Raw genomic sequence first — 17,086 nt, forward strand, 5'->3', positions numbered from 1 at the left:
AGGCCGGGCCATGTGTGCCATAAAATGTAATGCCAGGTACAGGAGATATAAACTTTATAAAGGACACTGGCAAACCCAATTAACAATATTATTTTTTGCTCAAAATACAAACCATGCTTAAAACATTAACACTCTTACAGTATTTCCTTGAAGTATCTCCCTGATGCCCACCCTCCTGCTTCCTCTGCCCATTACTCATTAGCATTGGGGCAGTATTTGTTGTTGTTCAGTCGCACAGTCAAGTCCGACTCATAATGCACAGCCTCTGTCATCTGGCAAGAAAGGTAATGACCAGATGCTCGCGGGCTGAATAAGATCCCTAGATGGGCCGGTTCCAGCCCACAGGCCGTATGTTTGACACACCTGCTCAAAAAGCACATAATTCAGCAACTTTGCTAAATGAGGCAGATCTGGACCTGCCCGGAGCTTGGATGGAATACCCAGCTGGGAATCTGCTCTATGTCAGTTTGAGCTGCCTAGAATATAAAGAAAGTCAATAAGAAATCAATATAGGGTCATTGACTGCACCCTCCCAAATGGCACTGGTCACTTTCACCTGTTTCGGAAGAACCAACAGTTCCCCACATGACTTCACAGCAGAAACATTAATACTACACTGGAGAGGAAAATCTGCTCTCTATTCAGAAGCCTTAAAAAAAAAAATTATTTATTTATTTATTTCCCCCTCCTTCGCCTATTCATTTGTTTGTTTTTATTGTATTCTTTGTACCACCAGCTGCTTTGGGTCCTCAGTGAGGAGAAAAGCGGGATATAAATCAATAAATACACCACACTTCAACCACTTCATGTGCATGACACCTTAGTGCACGCACTAGAACCGTGATGGCTAACACAGCTCACTATAATGGCTTTGATGCATCTGCCTTTCTGGCTTTACATTTAGCACTTAGTGCAATGAGCCAGGAGGGTAACCTTGCATACACGGGGGTGTTCTGAGTCACGTGACCCTTTCCCAAAGGTGAACTCAAAGCATTCAGAAAGCTGTAACCATTCAATTTCATCAAGCAGCCTAGGATGTTATACAGGCAAGAGGAAAACACTTTAAAAAGGCATTAACAGCATAGTAGTGGCTCTCAAGAAGACCCTTTTTTGATGCGGCTCACTAGTAAATATAATATGAGCATAACGGTCTGAAACCAGAAATGGTTCTCCTTTCCCAGAGAGAGCTGGCCTACTTCATTATTTATCACTCACAGTTTTACGCTGCCCTTCCTTTCGAGGAGCTCAAGGCACCCGACGTGGCTCTCCATTTCATCCCTACAAGAACCTGGAGAAGCAGGTGACACCAAGAGAGATTGGCCCCAAGTCAGCTAGGAAGGATGCTTCACTTCGGTTGCCAGGTCCCCCCTAGCTACGAACAGGGGATGGTGGTGGTGGTGGGGGGTTGGGTTGCCAGATCCAAGTTGGGAAACTCCTAGACTGTCAGCAGCACATAAAATCGATACTTCCCTGTTTGCTCTGCATAAACATCAGGATTTGCTTTCCTATTTTTAACTGTTCTTTTAAATTTTAAGTAAATTAAAAAAAATAAAAAAATAAACTCCTGGAGATTTGGGGAGGGGACCCTGGGGAGGACAGGGACCTCAGTGCAGTGCAATATCACAGAGTCCACCCTCCAAAGCCTCCATTTTCTCCAGGGGAACTGATCTCTGTAGTCTGTAGATTCTGGGAGAATCCCCAGGTCCCACCTGGAAGCTGGCATCCCTAGTTCACAGCTAAGGACGATCTGAACATCATTCTTCCCAGTCTTGGCCAAACTCTAATCACAATGGCTCTTGTTAAAATGCTGACAATGGAGATAAATAACAACCAGCAGGCCTGGAGTTCCTTAGAAGGCACTGTACTTTGCAAAGCGTAATGCAGAGTGCCGTACTTTGCAAAGCGTAATGCAGAGTGCCAGCTAAAATGGGCAGCAACCTGACATGGCAACAGTGGTTTGTGACGATCCGCATTTTGTACTCTTGACTGGCATTAGCTCTCCAGGGTCTTACAGTGAAGCCCTTCCCATCACTTACTACAAGATCTTTTTAGCCTAAGGTACCCAAGGTCTGAACCTGAGACCTGCATGCCAAGCAGATGCTCTGCCACTGCCACAGCCTCCCCTCCCCCTTTAGCAAGGGTTGTAACTAGGGTTGTCATCTCTGAGTTGGCAAATACCTGGAGATGTTGGGGGTGGAGCCTGAGGTGGCCAAGTTTTGGGGAGGTGAGGCAGCTCAGTAGGGTACATTGACATAAGAGTACAACCCCCCCCAAAAGCAGCCGTTGTCTCCAGAGGAACTGATCTCTGTAATCTGGAGACAATTGTAATACTAGATCTCCAGGCCCCACCTGGAGTTTGGCAACCCTAACTGCAACTAAGGTTGCCGGCTGGACAGGAATAAATGTCTTGTCCATTGAATAGAGGTTTAATGAGTGGAACTGGGCAGCTGAAACATAATTGCTTTCAGATCAAACTAATATTAAAGGGACAGCTAGAGGGACCAGTTTAAAAACTGGCAATCTTCGTTGCAAACTAATTTTCTTTTAAACCATTTAGAATCCAGTGGCACCTTTTACACCAACAGGGGTTTATTCAAGGTATGGGCTTTCGTGTGCATGCACACTTTATTTGATATTTATTTGATAAAGTGTGCTTGCACACGAAAGCTCATACCTTGAATAAACCTTTGCTGGTCTTAAAGGTGCCATGGGTTCTACATTTGTTCTACTGCTTCAGACCAACACGGCTGACCATCTGGATCTTTCTTTTAACCCATCTAGGGTCTTCTGTCTTAAGCAGTGCAAGATTTTTTAACAGGTTAGCTTTCCCTATCATTGCACCTGTACGTTCAGAGAAGCTGCTCCTGTTGAACTCCTGGCTTTCACGCAGCTGCTGCCCAGCGCATAGGCGCTCTGTTAGGGAAAGGGAGGGGGATCCTAGACGTCGCCTAGGGGCAAAAGACGGGAGAGGGGTGGGGCGATGCATCCAGAGCTCCGGGCCCAAAGACATTAAACGCCTTCTGAGGAGTTTGCAATTCCACCCTGGGAGCCGCTAGGGGGCGCACTAACCGGAAGGTTTGCCCGCCGCTGAGCACCAAATCGAGGCGGAGTTCGGCGCGCGGGCAAGGCAGGGAGCGCCAGGGGGTGGCGCGAGGCAGCGGCGCCGGGCGGGAGTCCATGTCGCTCCTTCTGCTGCCTTCGCGGCCGACGTGGCGGTGCTCCGTGTGCCGCAGCAGCCCCTTGGCGCGAGCGCCGCAGCTCCGAACCCGCAAAATTACCATAGACTTTTCCTCCCAACCTTGGAGGAGGGATCACGCAAAGGAAGACGAATGCCCGCGTTTGCCTTTCTAGGCTATTCTCTTGGGTTCTCTATGTCCTAAGCGGGCGGAAGTGGTGGCCTTGGGGCGTCGGGAGTTCTTCCCCTGTTTTAAGATGGAGGTGGGTTACAGGGGCTTGAGGAATGGCGACAAAATGGAGAAGGGGAGCAAATAATCCGCAGTAGCAGCATCTCACAAGCAGATCGAGGTGGTAGAATGCGCTTGCACCCTTTTAGACTGCGGGTAGCGGTGGTTTCCGCCTTTGAACGTTCCTTTACGTAAGAAGTCCATACAAATGGAAACGTAACTTAGAAGTGAGAAATGCCCCCTTCCCTCGTTTATTGATAGTGCAGGGTTTCTTCTTGCAGCTCTCTAGGGTGTTAGGTAGAGTTCTGTCACATCATTTGCTACCCTGTCGCTTTAACTGGAGAGTGAACTGGCACATTTTGCTAGCTTGCTGTATCACCGAGCTATAGCTCCTCCCCCTTCGGGAAGTATTTTTGTTGTTGTTCAGTCGCACAGTCGAGTCCGACTCTTCGCGACCCCATGGACCAGATCACGCCAGGCCTTCCTGTCTTCCTCCGTCCTCTGAAGTTTGCTCAATTTCATGTTCGTTGCATTTATGACACTGTCTAACCATCTCATCCTTTGCCGTCCCCGTCTTCTTTGACCTTCAGTCTTTCCCAGCATCAGGGTCTTCTCCAGTGAGTGAGTGAAGTATTACCACCAAATAAATGCAACACGTTCATATGATCAGCTGTTAAAATGCCCACTGTTAGCACTTACTAACTGCCGTGTTCTACCTATTCCTCTGGCTAAGGGTGAACATATGAATACTTTATGTTAAAAAACTAGTACCACTATGCAAGTTAGTCTTCCTGGTACATAGTGCCTCTAATAGAATAGTGCTTGAATATTTGCCTAAGCCTAGAAAGATCCTTCAAGTTGCTGCTGTCATATCAAAAAACTGAACAGTGCCTTTGGTGAAAAGCACTGCAAAGATTCACCCAAGTGCTATAACATTCCAGGCCTATGTCACATACTTTCCATAACCCAGTGGCACCTTTAAGACCAACAAAGTTTTATTCAAGGTATAAGCTTTTGTGTGCACGCACACTTCTTTAGATACAATAAAATGGAAGTTACCAGTCCATACATATAGGTAGGTGAGCAGTAAATTAGCATACATTGGTCCTTGAATCTGTTAAACATCTTCATTATGCTGGTCTTAAAACGGTCTTAAAAGTGCCACTGGACTCAAACTTTGTTCTGCTGCTTCAGACCAACACAGCAACTCACCTGAATCTATTTCCATAACCCAGTGTGATATAGTGGTTAGAGTGTCAAGACTAGGGTGTGGGAGACCTGGGTGCAAATCCTCACTTGGTCCTGAAGTTCGCTGGGTGACCTTGGGCCAATCACACTCTCACCCTAACCTATGTAACAAGGTGGTAGTTGTGATAATAAAGTAAGGGAGGGAGAAAACTATGCTGCTCCAAACTCCTTATAAGAAGGGTACGAAAAAAACAATGAAACAATTCATTTGGGCACGTGTGGCTTTGAGGTAACTACTTGCACTTGAGGACATTTTAATCTACTCCTGTCCCATAATTCTAATAAGCATATGCCTACATACAAAAGGGGGAAGAAATGTTTGAACTTCCGGTGTCACTTTTTTCTAGAGCACTTTCAGCACACATCACGGGTGCTAAGCAAAGAGTCAAAAGTGGCCACAGTGTTGATCCTGACAGAACAGGTGTTAAAATTGGGGCTCTGCTGCACAGCTACCTGCGTTCACGTAAAAAAGACAGCTGAATAGGACAAGGAGAAGAGGTTTGCAAGATGACACTTCTAGCCTTTCTGGTAATAAAAAAGGGCCAGAGATGTTTGGTTCAAAAAGAGCCATTTTATTTTCTACGAATTGATAGAGATCTTCTTCCTCCAAAATAAATACAAGTACAAATGCCCACCCGGCTGCTGCAGAAAGAGAAGCCAGGGTCCTACACGGTTGGGTCAGGCAGAGCCACGTTCCAAAAAGCTATAGTATCAAAATGTGCGAGTGAGAAGACAGCGGGGGCCCTGCTCTGCAGAGTGTTGGTTGGGCTGGGCCAAGGGAAGGCTGGTGCACCTGGGCAGGTGCTAAAATCCAAGGAGGAAAGGGGGCCGGCGTGGGGGGAGGGGGAAATCTGTGTGTAAGGAGCAACCCAAATAATTTACATTCTCCTGCTATGGTACAGTATTTTACAAAGGCCTAGAGCCGGGGGGAGACCCCAGACAGTGGGTTATTGTCCTTCGGAGCTATACAGGCAGCTGGGTGTTGCTTACGCAGCCGGTCAGGGCGATTCCAGGCATAGAACATGGAAGGGCAGGCTGGCACAAGAGGTAGGCTTGCCCGGGGGGGAGGGCACAGTGCTCTGCAGGTGCGCCCAGCACATTGGAGGGGCTGCCGGGTGCTCTGCACTCGTTCCCACAGCCTGGCCAAGGGCCTGGGCTTCTCAAGGCTGGAGCTCCCCGCTCCCCTCTCCTGTACAGGCCAGCTGCACCGAGTGAGCGCCCAGGGTGGGAGCCCCGCGAAGGGTCAGTCGCTCTCGCTGGAGTCGCTGCTCTGCTCTCCTTGCACTTTGTTGCGATGCTGCATGGCACGGTGGTAGGCAATCTGGACAGACTTGCGGATGTTGGACTTGCGGCCTTCTAGCATCTTCTCTTTGTCCAGGTCCTGGTTCACACCAAGGGGCACAAGTTTGGTGCGGGGCAACCACTGCCTGTGAGAAAGGAACAAACCTCATTGGAGATACCTCTCCTATTCCCAACGCCTATGCTTCGTCACACCAAAGTGTAGTAGTATCATCCCTCTCCCGGTGTGGCCCTGCCCCCTCCAGAAACAGAAGAAGTGTGACCCTCCAGCCCTTACCAGGTGCGTTTGTTATCAAAGAAGAGGACCAGATAGAGATGTTCCCTGGCTTCCTGAGTCATCTGCTCTCCCAGCTTCAGCACTTCTAAGGGGGGTACAGGGATGGGGACACCGTGGTGAAACATCCCTTCCCGTGGCATCTTGGGGTCAATGATCTGCCAAGAGCAAGAGACAGGAGATCAGACACGGAGGAAAGGCGATCATGTAGCACAGCAAGGAGACTTGTGGACAAAAACTTGGGAAGGCACAAGCAAGACACTGCAGAGAGACCAATGCTAGACCTGCAGGCATGAGTGAGGTTGGAGCTAGAATGCTGGACTTTGACTGTGGAATCCCGGCTCTGAATCCCGATTTGCCCACAGAGGTTGACTACTCTCTCTCTGTAACATGGGCACTGTCACCCTGAATTTCTAGGAAATAAGGCTGGAATATAAACACAACATCAAAACAAAGTGGGCTTAGTAATGTGGAGACTGGGCAATCTGGCATTGCGGTTTAAGGATCATGGCATGTTCATATGAACAACCTGAGCTGTCCAACACCTGCTCCAACTGCCCAGGTATGCTACTGTCGGGTGTTCCTGATTACTTCAGCTTTCTTTTAAAAAAAAAATAATCAAATTTCTATCCATTATGATTGCACAGAAGTCAGTTTCTACAAGTTCTAGATTCCCTCCCATGCACAGTTAAAGTGGCCATTCTGCCAAAAAAAACCCAACCCACAGCAACACCATGCTCAAAATAAAATGCCACCACTAATTAGGTTTTTTTTCTTAGCATCAAACAGCGTGCTAAGTGCAGAGGAAGAAATGGCACAGCTTACACAACTGCGTGATTCAGGAATAGGAAAAGTCGAAGAATCTGCAATTCCTTTTTTTCTGACCGGGGACTACAAAAAGCACAGATGGAAGGAAGGAGGGCTACAAACGGGCCAGGAAAAAGACACAGGCCAGGAGAAAGTCTACCATCTTTCCATCTGTTTATTTGAGAAGAAAAATGCATGCATGCATTTTCACATTTTTCTCTACAATGTTTTTTTGGGGGGTGGGGTTGGTTTGTTTAATATGCCCTTCTGCTGGATTCTAAACTAGGTAGCATCTTCTGTGCTGCATACGGTGTGGTTATGGCCATGCACACTTCCACATCTCCTGGTTACTTATCTCTGACAGCTTCCAGTCAGGCTCCCCAGCCACATCCTCCACCTTGACAGCCCCTTATTCATAACTTCATTTCCTGCTCGGGACTCTCCCAGGCCCAGTGAGGTGTCCATTGCCCTGGCCACGTCAGCCCTTCAGCCGTATGCGTGTGTGCATAAAAACTCACCAGCGCTGGATAAGACGGGTAACCCCGGCACTTGGCCCACACCAGGTCCAGGGCATCCAGAGGCGAGTCTTCATCTTCGGACAGCCAGCCGGCCGATCGGCTGATGCTCTTCCGCACCACTGCGCAGAGACACAATGAGAGTGGGAAGGGGTCACTGCCGCCCTTCCTGCAAAGGTATGCTCAGGTAGGGAAGCAAAAGGGAAAGGGCAGCCCAAGGTACTCACTGCCATGGCCCACGCCTCGGCCAGTTCCCACGGAGTAGGACTCATTTTCCGTTCCTGACGTGTCCTCGCTGCTGTCCTCTGGGAAGTTCACCCGAGAGAAAGAAGGCTTCCCTCTGCCTTGTTTGGAGGGAGTTGTGCTGAGGGGGAGGAAATGGAATTAATATTAACTTCCCAGCCCATCACCTTCTGCAGGAGCCCACAGCAGACCTATGGATATCATGGTTGGCATTTGATGGTGAACTGGAGGTGGTGAATACTTCAATCTAGGAGTGGGAAGTGTTGGGAATGGTGCCGCCTATGAGTTTGTTACACTGACTTAACAATCTCCCCAGTCGAATTCTGGGCAAGAAAGATAATTAGGCTTCGTCTGTCAAAGACATGAAGGCCTGGAGAAGCCAGAAAAATTGGTGGCGGGGGCGGGGACCCCCACCAATTTTTCTAATGGGAAAATTGGAAGAACGTTAGAGGTAAAAAATTGAATATTTTCTCTTTTGGAATCCACAGAATACTTTTTACAACAAGGGTTGAACTAACCCAAAATATGCAGCACGAATATTGTGTATCTAAGACAATCAAAAGAGTAGATAATAGTAATACCTATCTATGCTGTAGACATGTACAACATTTACAAGGGTACATTTATTATTTTCAGGGAAATAACTTTGGCAACTATTAATATGCTGTAAAATGTTTGATGATACAGCTAAATTTGAGGCCAGTCCCACCTTAAAAAACAAAAAGATTTTAGGGGTATAGGCTTTCAAGAGTCAAAGGTTTCGACTCTCAAAAGCTTATATACCTCTGCAATCTCGTTGGTCTTAAGGTGCTACCGGACTCAAATCTAGCTCTTCTACCGCAGACCAACACGGCTACCCTCCAATCACTGCGTCTGATGGTTGTTTTTTTGTATTTTTAATATGTGTGTGTGTGAGTGTGTGTGTGCACCTGGAAGTCACGGCGACTTATGGTGACTGACCCCTACTGGAAGCCTGGAGTACATTCAGAGAGGTGGCTGAACAAAGCCTGCCCCTGCCCTCCCGGCTCTGGTATTCTAAGGAGGTCTCCCATCCAAATACTTGCCAGAGCTTAGCTTCTGAGATCTGATGAGATCGGGCTTGCCTGGGTGGTTAGAGCACCGGTCAGAGCGTGTCTGATGACTATTAAAGAGGTCAATGTTTTCTATGTTGTAAAGTTTACCTTGATATTCAAATATGCTAGTGGTTCTGTTGTGACTGTATGAGACTCTTTCTACAAATAATAGTTTCTTTCGTTCAGTATAAAAACTTTGCTTTTAAATGCAACCTCCCCCCCCCCCCACAACAAAAACGAATGTGTGTGCTGCAGTCTGCAGCTTTCTCTCAAGTACTGGACAAATCTGCAACTCTGCTTGTGGAAAACTGAGGCTTGTATACTTTTAAATTACATACATACGCCAACAAGAAAATCTTGCATGCAACAAGAATGAGGCCTCTCATTTTTGTCAATGCAGTAAAACAAGTTTAGGTTTGATAGGAAAAGTAAGTATTACAGAATTTAAGTGTTTCCCAAAATGTCCATGTTTTCTAGGGGGGAAAAAAACCCTGGCTTTTCCATAGCTTTGACATTTCTGGAAACTTTACATCTCTGCCTCCCACTGGGACAACTGAAAAGGACGGGTGGGTGGGTGGTGGGGGTGGGGGGTATAAAGGGCATGGAATGGCATCACAGCTGTCTATGGGTACACCACAGATACTCCCGAAACCTTTGCTCAATGATGCACAGTGAATGCTCTCCTTCAGGCACCCCATCATCAGAAGCATGTTGATTGATCTGTATGGGGTTGTGATGCAAAGGAAGGGGGGGGCGTTAGACAAGACCGACCACCTTTAGCGACAGAAGAGTGAGTGCAGATTTCAAGCTTGCCCGCTGGGAAGCACCCCAGTCAGCCCACTCCTCCTCATGCTGCCCTCTCACCTTTGCAGCATGGGGGGGAGGGGGGGGACACACACACAACACGAAGCCTCTACTAAACGGGGCTGGCCCCCCCGGAAGTACCTGGTGCGATCGGAGGCGGCGCTGCTACTGCTGGTGCTGCTGGACTCTGAATCGGAGCTGCTGCGCGGGAGGTTGTAGTCGCTGCGGTAGACTAGGAAGCTCTCCCGCTGATTGCCGCTGCTGAAGCCGTTGGCTGCCAAGTCTGGGTGGAGACACACGGGTGGGAGGACAAATCAGACAGGACCCAGGACTACGTTCCTGCGGGGCTGGACTGCCCAATCGGCACAGACAGTGGCTCTCTGGCAAGCTAACCATCATGTTGGCAACAGCAAACCCTGGCTCCCCGCAGAGATGGCTGTGTACATCGGGGCGTCCTGGCTCCCCTTTTAAAAAAATGAGGTTGTTTCTAGTCCTCCCTGCAGAGACAAGCTTAAAAGATGCAGGCTTTGATCTGCTCGTAACTTGGATCAGAAGGGGCTGGCAGAACTTCCAGTGGCCCAGAGACGAGACTTCTTTGCTGTTCACAAACCTTTTGCTCCAGACATATCCCAGCGCCTGTTTCTAGGCCTTGCCTTTTCCTTGTCACCTGCAGAAACCCCCTCCTTTCTCAGTGCTAGTCTACTATGGGCACTACTTAACCTGGCATGGGTGGGACTTGCCTTTCATTAGTTTTTAACCACTTCTTGTGATACAGATCTAAATTTGTATGTACCGCTTGATAAATTTAACTTCCCCTTTTGCATGTGTGCAGAACCTAGCAGTTCGAAAGCAAGAAATTGCAAGTAGATAAACAGGTACCGCTTTGGTGGGAAGGTAACAGCGTTTCGTGCGCCTCAGCATCTAGTCATGCTGGCCACATGACCACGAAAACGTCTTTGGACAGCGCTGGCTCTTCGGCTTGGAAACGGAGATGAGCACCGCATCCCTAGAGTGGGATTCGACTGGCTTTTGAGCACGGGAACCTTTACCTAGATTTCGGTACAGCATCCTGCCTTCCAGTTTGCGGCAAGCAAAAGCCATTGTGCATACAGTACCCTCCCCTCCATAAAAAGTCTCGGCACTTGTTAACATACACGTCATGGAAGGAAGGCCCGTGAGCATCCATACTGTAACAGCCCTTCCACAATGGTGTTTAACCCTTCACTCACCAATCGTGGCGTCCTCTGCCGATTTGTCGCTGTCGCTCTCCGAGCTCGAGCTGGGGCGCGGGCTCCTCACCCTCTTGCGCTGACGTTGGGACCCCCCCATGATCGGCAGCTGAGGGGGTCCCACAGAGCTGTTCCCGTGGCCTGCAGCCAGCTGGCTGTCACGGTTCTTGGGTGGCCGCCCAGGACGCTTCGGGGGCCCGGCCGTCTTGGGGTTCTTCTTGGAGAAGAGCACCGACGTCCTCCTGCCAACTTCGTGTGCTGGGGTAGAAGAGGAGTTGGGGCCGAGGCCTGGAATCAAGTGGCGGCATTTGCTCAAAAGAGGGACTTTTACTGACTTTAAAAGGATTTCCAACCCTCAGGCTCCAGAGCCTGCCTGGAGCAGAATGTGAGCACTCCGTTTTGGTATTCCTCCCGGAGAAGCTGAACGGGCCCATTCTAAAGGCTGGTCCCCTCCTTACCGGGGCCACTTTCCTCAGACTTAATGGGAGCCATCAGAAGGGCAGACAGACAACTTCCCCCCTTTTCTAAGGTTATGGCTCAGTGTTTCTCCAATCTGTGGGAGACCTCAGCTGAGAAGCTGTGAGGATCCCCATCAGATCTCACCAGCTGCTTGGCAGAGCCTTGACAAGCCCAGTACAAGGTCCTGCTTTTGACCTGGTGAACACTGACTAGATGAGACACGACAGACTCTAAAAGCGGCCTCCCTCCCACCAGGACTGCCGCTCCCGATATAGCCCCCTGAGGGCCTTGCGCTCTTCTGACCAACATCTACCGGCGATCCCCGGCCCCAAAGAAGCCTCAACCAGAGCCAGGGCCTTCTCATCCCTGGCACCGTCCTGGTGGAACACCCTCCCCGGTGAGATCCGGGACCTGCAGGGTTTAATGCAGTTCCACGGGGCCTGTAAAACAGAGATGTTCCACCATGCCTATGGTTGAGGTGGCAATAACCCTCTAATAACCCATCTACAGTGGCCTCCCCTGCCCTGCCCTCTGCTTGCTTTAGCAGTGTCCTGTAGTCCATCATAGTGGCTCCCCTCACCCATTCACTCGCCTTGTCCTGCTCCAATCTGCAACTACTTATAATTAGAACCTCATCCGGTTCACCAGATTACTCAGTTGACCCCGCTTAAGGGTGTCTTGTGTATTAGTACTGTCCTGGAATTGACAGATTTTATTAATTGTACTGTATTTTAAGTCTTCGTATGCTTTTAAGAATGCTGTAACCCGCCCTGAGCCTGCTGGGCAGGGGAGGGCGGGCTAGAAATTGAACTAACTGACTGAATAATCCCTTTGACCAGCCAAGAGCCCTCCTAAGACCAGTGTGGGGTACAGAAGGATCTGGGCGGAGGATGGGGAGAAGAGTCACAGGCATAAATTCCCTCTTGGCCACGAAGCTCCTTTGTTACCTAAACATCTCGCATCCTAGCCGAGCACATGGAACTTTTGGTGAAGACAGGAAGGACAAAGGAAGGGCAGGACACAATGAGGTAGAACAGATTTCTGGGGAAAGGGAGGACCCAGAGGGGCGTTCTCAGTGGTCCTTCCTGTGCCCATCTTCTGGAAGGGACACGGGAACCTGCATTATTAGCTTCATATCACACGGAGGTTCTTGGGAGGGGATGCTCTTTTGGGTGCCTTCGTGGAGTCCTCCTTTGCCAGAGTGTACGGCTTTTCTGTGAGAATGCTGGCTCTTTGGGATGCTCTGCTGAAGAAGGCCTCTGGGCACCCACTTCAGCTTGCAAAGAATGGGTGCGGGGAGGTGTGTCCGTAAGTGTCGTCAAGTAACAACCGGCTTATGGTGACCCCTAACAAGGGGCTTTCAAGGCAAGGGATGGGCAGAGGTGGTTTTCTCATTGCCGGTCTCTAATCTGCCCTATTTGGGTAAATTAACTGAGAGGGCGGTGGCGATATAGCTGCAGGGCTTTCTGGATGAAGCTTCTGCGCTTGACCCCTTCCATCCGGCTTCCGTCCGGGACACGGGACGGAGACAGCTTTGGTCGCTCTGACTGACGACCTCCGGAGACATCTGGATCGGGGCGGGTCGGGGGTACTGTTGTTGTTAGATCTGTCAGCCGCGTTTGACACGGTCGACCACCAGTTACTAGTCCACCGCCTCACCGACGTGGGATTCAGGGGCTTGCCCTACAATGGCTTGCTTCCTTTCTCCAAGGTCGGGGACAAAGGGTGGCATTAGGGGAACAGCAGTCCAGGAGACACCCGCTTGAGTGCGGTGTGCCCCAAGGGGCCGTGCTGTCCCCGATGTTATTTAACATCTAGATGCGCCCCCTTGCCCAGATTGCCTGGAGGCATCTATCTGATGTTGGGCGGCCAGTCGGACTCCAGACCGGAAGACCTGGACGGGGCTTTGCAGGCTGTGGCTGGTTGGCTTAGACTGAGTCGGCTGAAGCTGAATCCAGCGAAGACAGAGGTCCTGTGCCTAAGTCGGGGCGGTTCAGGGGTGGGGATCCCACTTCCGACCTTCAGGGGGGCTCCATTGGTGCCAGCACCGGAGGTTCGGAGTCTCGGTGTGCTCCTGGATCCCTCCCTTACCATGGAGGCCCAGGTAGCGGCCACTACTAAGTCGGCCTTTTACCACCTTAGGCTGATTAGGCAGTTGGTTCCCTTCCTTGACCGCACTGACCTGGCCACAGTGATCCATGCAATGGTTACCTCCAGAGTAGACTACTGTGCTAGATGGGAGCACATCCAGCCTGTGCTGAGGACACTGCACTGGCTGCCAATAGCATACCGAATCTGCTTCAAGGTGCTGACTCTTACCTTTAAAGCCCTATATGGCCAGGGTCCGACATACCTACAGGACCGCCTTTCCCCGTATATACCCCAGAGAGCACTACAGTCTGGGTCTCAAAGTCGGCTGACCCTCCCTGGCCCGAGGGAGGCCAAGCTAGCTATTACCAGGGCCGGAGCCTTTTCAGTGGTGGCCCCTACCTGGTGGAACGAGCTCCCGGAGGAGATCAGGGCCCTGCGGGACCTTTTGCAGTTCCACAGGGCCTGCAAGACGGAGCTCTTCTGCCAGGCATTTAATTAGGGGCCACCGCTACTGCAGGCCGCTACTGCAGGCCGTTACTGCAGAGCTCTGGTCTGTGGTTTTAACATCCAACTGATTATGAGCAGAAACATCGTGGAACACCTGGGCAGTGGAAATTTACTCTGACAATATACCATCTAGGTTAATTTTTATCTGCCACCAGCACTTTGTATTTATATTGTTTTTATTTGTGTGGTTAAATATCTGTGTAATTTTAATGTATTTATGTTTTTATGGAAGCCGCCCTGAGCCCGCTTTGCGGGGAGGGCGGGGTATAAAGTTGATAATAAATAAAATAAAATTGCCTTCCTCTGCAGAGCCTTTCTTGGAGATCTCCCATCCAAGTGCTCACCCTGCTCCGCTTCCAAGATCTGATGAGACTGAGCTATACCATGCTGCCTGGCCTCCCAGGTGTGGGGAGGGGGTGAGAAAAAGAGAGACCTGTGCACACGTTCAAGGGTATGCAATAGCGCTACGGGGCACTGGCAGATGTCAGTTAGAGAGACTCTGGGTGGAGAGCAATGTTCCCTCTAAGCTGTGTAGTCTTGTGTGCAAAAATTCTACTTTGTGAGCTGCTGGCATTAAAGCTGTGAGCGAGCAATTCGGCTGCTGCATAAATTAGTTTGCTCTGGAGCCCTACTTCCTGAGTGGAGACAAAAAGGTGTGAGCTGGAGGCTAAAAAACTGTGGGCTAGCTCACCCTAACTCAGTTTAGAGGGAACAGTGGTGGCGAGTGGAAAACTACTGAGGCTGCCTGTAAGCAAGTAAATTCCAGAAAGAGGGCGTTGCACCATGACCATCAGCCTGGACCTGCTCTTCATATTCTTTTTCACAGAATCACTGCAGGGATCCTAAGTGACGGGGTAGCCATACCTGAACCTTTCGTAACAGATACCAATCTTTGTGGGAGATTCCTCCACAGAAGAGGTACTCCACAACTTCCGTAGGCCGCTGCTCAAAGTGCCTGCTTGTGTCCTGAGACAACCTTCAGCCACAGACAGATCAAGGCAACTCATGCTAGCCCCCCAAGCCCCCCTTACCTTTGCCAGTCTCCTGGCTGCTACTCTCCTCTGCAGCGCTGTCGGTCTGAGTGTCCTTCTCGCATGGATTGTGGCTCGGCAGAATGATGCGCGTCAAGTTGCCGTGTCCGTCTCTCCCTGTCTCCCGCTGATGCCCCAGTTTGCGCCGCAACGCCGTGATCTCCTTCCTGATCATCTTGGCTCGTCGACAGCGGCCCACGCTCTGCTTCCCAGCGCTCACTTCAGACAGACGGTCCAGGAGGAGGCTCAGCTGGTCTTCCAAGGGCAAGTGCTTCTGGTTCTCGGACAACAGCAGCCGCTCCTCGTCTGGGTCAAGGAACACACAGCCTGTTAAGGGTTTTTTTTACCCCCCCCCAACAGGGTCACGTCCTGACAATTAAGGTGACCAACAAGCAACGAAACCAGGCCCAGTTCACAAGCACACTGCCTTGGGTTTGGCTTACACAGCATTTCAGGCCCTGAAAAGGGCAACGAGCATTGCTCAGAAATCACCCAAAGCAAGAACTAGCAAGGTAAGAAAGAACAATACAGGTCAGGGTGACTCTCTTCTGCCATTACAAGTGTGTGTGTGTGTGTGTGTGTGTGTGTGTGTGTGTGTGTGTGTGTGTGTGGAGTTTAGTGCATAACGCAGGCTGCTGATGTTCTCGATAGACTTCTATGATCCCTGCTGCATTTGTTCCAGTTGTCAATATTGCAAAGATAATTTTGCAAAGCTGGCCTCCAGCAGCCCTGCAGAGACCAGTAGGCTTTGAGGCTCACCTGGTGCCTACGTTTCCTTCTTTTAGGAACCAGGCCAAAACATTCCTGTTCACCTGGGCTTTTAATTAAGGGGTTAGTTTTTAAAACACTATTTTAGCCTAGAAACTGTTATTTCGAGCTTTCTGTGGTCCATTTTTCATGATCTATATTTCTGTGCAGAGCTGGAGCTATTTTTTTTTTAATTTGGTGAGTATTTGTGTGTGCGTGTGTATGCGTGCATGCGTGCGTGCGCACACGCCTGGAAGTCATGGTTGACTTCTAGCGACCCCTAGTAGGGCTTGGACATTTCAGAGAGGTGGCTTTGATATTACCTGCCTCTGTGTCCCTGCCATGGTACTCCTTGGAAGTCCCCCAACCAAGGACTTGCCAGGGCTGGCCCTGCTTAGCTTCCGAGATCTGACAAGATCGGGCTTGCCTGGGCTATCCAGGTCGGGGACAGCGCTGGAGCTTTCTGAATGCTGGAAATTTAATTAATATATTTTAATGTTTTGTTTTTATTATTTTTTATCTTGTAAGCTGCCTCGGGCAGGTCCCTGGAGAGGCGGCATTAAAAAAAGTTGTAAATAAAGAAAAAGTAGGTGCCCCCCCTGCTTCTGTGACGCACAAGCAAGGGAAGAGACACTCATCATGGGCTAGTTCAGTGGTGGCCAACCACTGCCAGGCAAGAAATTTCAGTTGGCTTCTGGTGGCCCATACTTTAGACCAAGGTACAGTAAAAAGTTCACCCGCAATTTCTTTACTAAGGCATAAAAAGGCTATCAAGCTGTAAGGGAAAAGAGACATGCTGTACTTCCCCCATTGCAGAGTCTGTTTTAGATTTTGTCTGCAACGTACAGGTCACATGTGAACATGCAGAGCTTTGTGCAATGTCACACCTGAACTTCCCAGTGGCATTTGCCTAGCCATAGCTGGGAACAAGACACTGGAAAAGACGGACCTTAGGACTCAACCAACAGTGTTCACCTAATTGCTAGGTGGCTCTAGATTCACTAGCAGGGGTGGTGGTCATGGCTCAGTGGCAGAACATCTGCCTGGCGTGCAGAAGGGCCGAGGTTCAATCCCCGGCATCTCCAATTCAAGGATCAGGCAGTAGGTGATGTGAAAGTCCTCTCTCTGCCTGGGACCCTGGACAGCCACTGCCAGTCTGAACAGACCGTACTGACCTGGATGGACCAAGGGTCTGATCCAGTGTAAGGCAGCTTCATGTGTATTCGTGTGTTCACTGAGTTACCAGAGTCCGTTATAAGGCAGGGGGGTGTTTGGGCAGTAAAACATACTTCCAGTCTCCAGACAGCTTTGGTCTTTGGAAAAGACAGAAAATTGGCCATCATTGGCCTAATCAT

General features: G+C 49.8%; 1 protein-coding gene across 1 annotated transcript in view; it reads right to left on the reverse strand.

The window, feature by feature from the left end:
- Nucleotides 1-5,318: 5,318 nt before the first annotated feature.
- BRPF1 (bromodomain and PHD finger containing 1) overlaps nt 5,319-17,086 on the reverse strand; it is a 28,285-nt gene continuing 16,517 nt past the window's right edge. The window contains exons 8-14 of the mRNA XM_015421537.1: nt 14,985-15,290; nt 10,897-11,184; nt 9,809-9,950; nt 7,775-7,911; nt 7,551-7,669; nt 6,229-6,383; nt 5,319-6,079 (exon numbers count right to left, since the gene is read on the reverse strand). Of these exons, the coding sequence (XP_015277023.1) occupies nt 5,896-6,079; nt 6,229-6,383; nt 7,551-7,669; nt 7,775-7,911; nt 9,809-9,950; nt 10,897-11,184; nt 14,985-15,290 (1,331 nt within the window). The 3' untranslated portion in view covers nt 5,319-5,895. The remainder of the gene's footprint in view (nt 6,080-6,228; nt 6,384-7,550; nt 7,670-7,774; nt 7,912-9,808; nt 9,951-10,896; nt 11,185-14,984; nt 15,291-17,086) is intronic.

Source organism: Gekko japonicus, unplaced genomic scaffold, assembly GCF_001447785.1.
Source record: "Gekko japonicus isolate JY-2015 unplaced genomic scaffold, Gekko_japonicus_V1.1 scaffold1237, whole genome shotgun sequence".
Lineage (NCBI taxonomy): Eukaryota > Metazoa > Chordata > Lepidosauria > Squamata > Gekkonidae > Gekko > Gekko japonicus.